At 37.9% G+C, this 4,112-nt stretch overlaps 1 protein-coding gene across 1 annotated transcript; it reads right to left on the reverse strand.

The window, feature by feature from the left end:
- Positions 1-737: 737 nt before the first annotated feature.
- LOC110455630 (piggyBac transposable element-derived protein 4-like) lies at positions 738-2,342 on the reverse strand. Its single transcript, XM_021505860.1, has one exon. It carries the CDS (start codon positions 2,340-2,342, stop codon positions 738-740), a length of 1,605 nt encoding a protein of 534 aa, XP_021361535.1.
- Positions 2,343-4,112: the final 1,770 nt, after the last annotated feature.

The following is a 4,112-nucleotide window of genomic DNA, read 5'->3' on the forward strand; positions in this document are numbered from 1 at the left end:
CAATGTACAGAAACACTACACAATGTACTTAAAAAAATAAAAAAATTGCGATGAAATATATTGTGATTGTTTAATCACATAAAGTCTATTAACCCTTATCATGCTGTACGGAGTTATGGTTCTTTTATTGCCACTGCTAATTAAAATAATTAAAAATTTATTAAAATTGTGGCTTGACTTCAAACTGTTGTGGTGTGCTTGTTTTTGAAGATATCATGATAAAAGTTATATGTGTATGCATCTAAATATCAACAGGTACATGACAAGGCAATTTTTTCTTCTGTAAGTGATAGTCTCGTTAAGATACAGGTAAATAAAGGTAAAAATACAGGTAAGGATCAAGTATTTTAATATTTCTTGCTACAAATTAGCAATTTCGTAGAACTGTTTCAACATGTAATGTTTCCAAAGCCTATAATTATATGACCACTTTTCATGCTCCTTTTTGAGTAATTATACTAATGTCACATGGATAATCAAGAAGTATCATCACATAATTACTCCTTATATGAAATCCTTACTCAATCCTCCTCGGAACTGTCTGTGTCACGAGCATTGGCATCGTTTTCCCCCATCAGAATTGTGCGGTAATTTTTGTAGGTATGGTATACCTGGAAACAGTCCGGGACACACAAGGCCACATCACACTTGTCACATCTGAATACTGTCAGGTGTCTCTTGTGTCCATCCCTGAACTTCACTTTTGGGTTGCAGGAACACAATCCCTCTGCGGATGTTTACGCTTTGCTCCCTCTTTCGCGACGTTGTATGATGAAAAGTGGCGTCCTGTCAGTCGCTGTGGTACAAGTTTTTCCTCCCCTACTTTTAGGCTTGGGGGCATCTGCCCCTTCTTCCAACAGTGCAGAAACAATACTTTTCCTGAATTTCACATGCACATTGCGGTCGGTACCATTCTGGTCCTTCTTGTACCAGATGAACGCGTTAGTGATCGCAACATTGACCAAATGGAAAAATAGTTTCCTCCACCACTTGACTGTCTTCCTTAGAATGTCGTAATATTGAATTACTTGATCTGATAGATCTACTCCTCCCATTTTAGCACAGTAGTCCACTACACAGGTAGGTTTGATGATGGGTATGCCATGTTTGTCTGTTTTGTTCAGTACAGTGTCGGTGGCTGCATGGATTGTTGATATCATATGGACATCCCTCTTGTCAGGGAACTGTACCACTAACGTGTTCCCTTTCCTGCGATATATAGTATCGCCAGCTTTCAGCTTCACAGACTGGATAGCCTTCGGAACACCCTTCCTGTTCTTTCGCAATGTTCCACACATGTATGTATTGAGCAGGTTCAGGTCCTCAGCTAGCTCTGGAGAATTGTAGTAATTGTCCAGGTAGATGTTGTGACCTTTATCTAGGGCTCCACATTTACAAAGCAGACCAATGACAATTTTAGTAGAAATATCTGGATCTAAGTCCAACTCCTCACAATATATGATACAGTTTGTTTCCCCATGGTACACATCAAACCTGACAGTGTATCCCGATTCTGCTTCACAAACTTGATATAGTTTTATGCCAAATTTATTAGGTTTGGCAGGGTTGTAGACCCTGAACTTCACTCTCCCTTTGAATGGACATGTGGCTTCATCAAAGCTCAAGTTTTCATCAGCATTATACATCTCTGTAAATTTTGTATCAAGTAGATCAATAAGAGGTCTAACTTTGAACAGAGGGTCGTGACCTACCTGTCCAACAGGGATGGCGTCCTTGTTGTTTACAATATGTAAATTACTGAGAATTGCATGAAATCTGTCCTTTGACATGTGTTTTCCAAACAGTGGTGTTTCTCCTATTTCACTTGTTGACCAATACTCATCTAATTGAGACTTCTTCACTATTCCCATGGTGATAAATAGTGCAAGAAATACCTTCAACTCCAGTGCTGTTACGTCATACCATTTGGAAATGCGGCTATGGGGCTTCATATTCTCTTGATTTTCTTCTATCTTTCTTTGGGCATATAAGTTCGTTTGAGTCACCATAAGTTCGACGAATTCATTAGGTATAAACTTGTGGAAAAAATCAATGGGTTCCATACCTTGCGTATCAAATTTGATACCGGGATTACCGGTAAATGGGGCACAGACAGGTGGGGAATCCTCACGACTCCAAGCAAAATCTTCGGGAAATTCCCGGTCACGAGTTGACTGATCCATGGCGATTTCTCTTACAATTGCCCCTTCAGCATTTAAGTTAATGTCCTCAATGTCAAACCCATCAAAACCATCCTGATCAGAGTCACTTTCACCGAAGTATTCATCTAAAAACACGGCCTGTTCTGCGGCGTCCTCAAATATTTCTTCATCGTCCGCCATTTTTACGTTTCTGTTTTACAGGTAGGGAATTCCCGTACGGTAACAATATAAGCCAATGGAAATAGGGTATTAAAGGTAAACTGCATTCTGGGATATGTGTGACATCATTTTGTGCATAAAAATTATTTGGCATAATGATGTGACTAATACATACTGTATATCACTGCCAACTTGTCCTGGTCCACTGCTTGTGTCCCTCTTGCCCCAGTCAAGGTTTTCCCGACAAACTCCTCCTCCTTAAACAGCAGTCGGAAGAGGAGGGTCACTACCTTTGAAGAGCTGTGCGTAAGGTGCTGCACCTTACATTCAAGTTGGTCCTATGAAAATGTAAATTCATTATAAATATAATTAGGTGCACTAGTAAAGTTTAAGTTTAAATTAAGGTATCGAAAAGTTATAACTTTTTTGTACCTTTTATCAGGAGTACAAAAAAGTTACTGAAAAGGTACGAAAAAGTTATACCTATTTGTAACTTATTTTGGTATGGGGATTCATGATTTTATCAATCATTTTAAATAATTGGGGTACTTAAAAAATTGCTTACATTGGATATAAATAACTACATTTAGCCATGCTAAGTTGGGTATATATATATATATATATATTTATTACACTTCAAAATTTGACTGCTGCAAGGAAAATGGTGAACTTATTTCATACTTACCATTGTAAATCCTCCAACAACTCTGGCTTCTGCATGATCATCATTGCTGGGTGATTCTGAGATATCCTGCAAGATATGGATTGGATTTTTCTCGTAAAAAATGTCCAAAGGGTATTTATAGCTTAAACCTCAAGATAACTTTACAACACTGAAGCAGGACATGGGTAACACTATATTATTATGGCCCCTTAAACAAGAACCCCACAGGAGAGGATGTGTCGCCTGTACAGCCTAATAACAGTGACCTTGACCTTTGGATGTGAAAGCAATCCCAAGCAAGTACTTCCGACAAGAAAGCACTGTATGGAGTTTAAGCGTGATCGGCCAAAGGGAACTTGAGATATCGCACAGAAACTGTTTTTTTTTTTAAAATTTATAGTAACGCTGGTGACCTTGACCTTTGGACCTGAAAGCAATCTGAAACAAGTGCCTTTAGTAAGGAAGCACTGTATGAAGTTTGAGTTTTATTGGCCCAAGGGAACTTAAGTTATCGCATGGAAACCTTTGTTCGGACTATGACGCAGACAAAGTAATACCTCCTCGAAAAAGGTGATACAAAAATGGCCGGGGCATAAAAAATCAATCCTATACGCATCACTGTTTTGATATATTTCTGATCATATTTTGTTTTCTATTAATTTATAATTATTTACAGAAATTGAATATCATGTAGACTATTTACCTGAGGTGAAGCTGGCAGTTCCTCAATGTGTTGCTGCTGTTGTTGTCCTTGTTGACTGTACTGCCGTAGTCCCTGTTGTTGGAGTCCTTCAATGTGTTGCTGCTGTTGTTGGAGTCCTTGTCCCTGTTGTTGCTGGTTAAAATAAACTTCTTTTTTTTTTTTTAATTAATGAAATTACTCTGTTCATTAAACAATATATATACAAAACCAGATGTTTTCATAAGTCACTTAATGTGACGGCTTTAGTCAATTCGATTAAAGATTACTATAAGGTTCAGAAATATATTGCTCGTGGTAAAGGGGAACAAGGCCTTAGAAGATTTACTTCTGAATGGGAAAAATGGTTAAAATTAGTAGAGCTTGACCTCAACTAACCCTGAGTATTATGACTATTTATATTAAGTTATTAGTTGTTATTCTACTT

This window comes from Mizuhopecten yessoensis, unplaced genomic scaffold (assembly GCF_002113885.1).
Source record: "Mizuhopecten yessoensis strain PY_sf001 unplaced genomic scaffold, ASM211388v2 scaffold931, whole genome shotgun sequence".
Classification (NCBI taxonomy): domain Eukaryota; kingdom Metazoa; phylum Mollusca; class Bivalvia; order Pectinida; family Pectinidae; genus Mizuhopecten; species Mizuhopecten yessoensis.

Bases quoted from the DNA above. Each gene is read 5' to 3' on its own strand.
- LOC110455630 (XM_021505860.1), bottom strand. From the start codon at position 2,342: ATGGCGGACGATGAAGAAATATTTGAGGACGCCGCAGAACAGGCCGTG.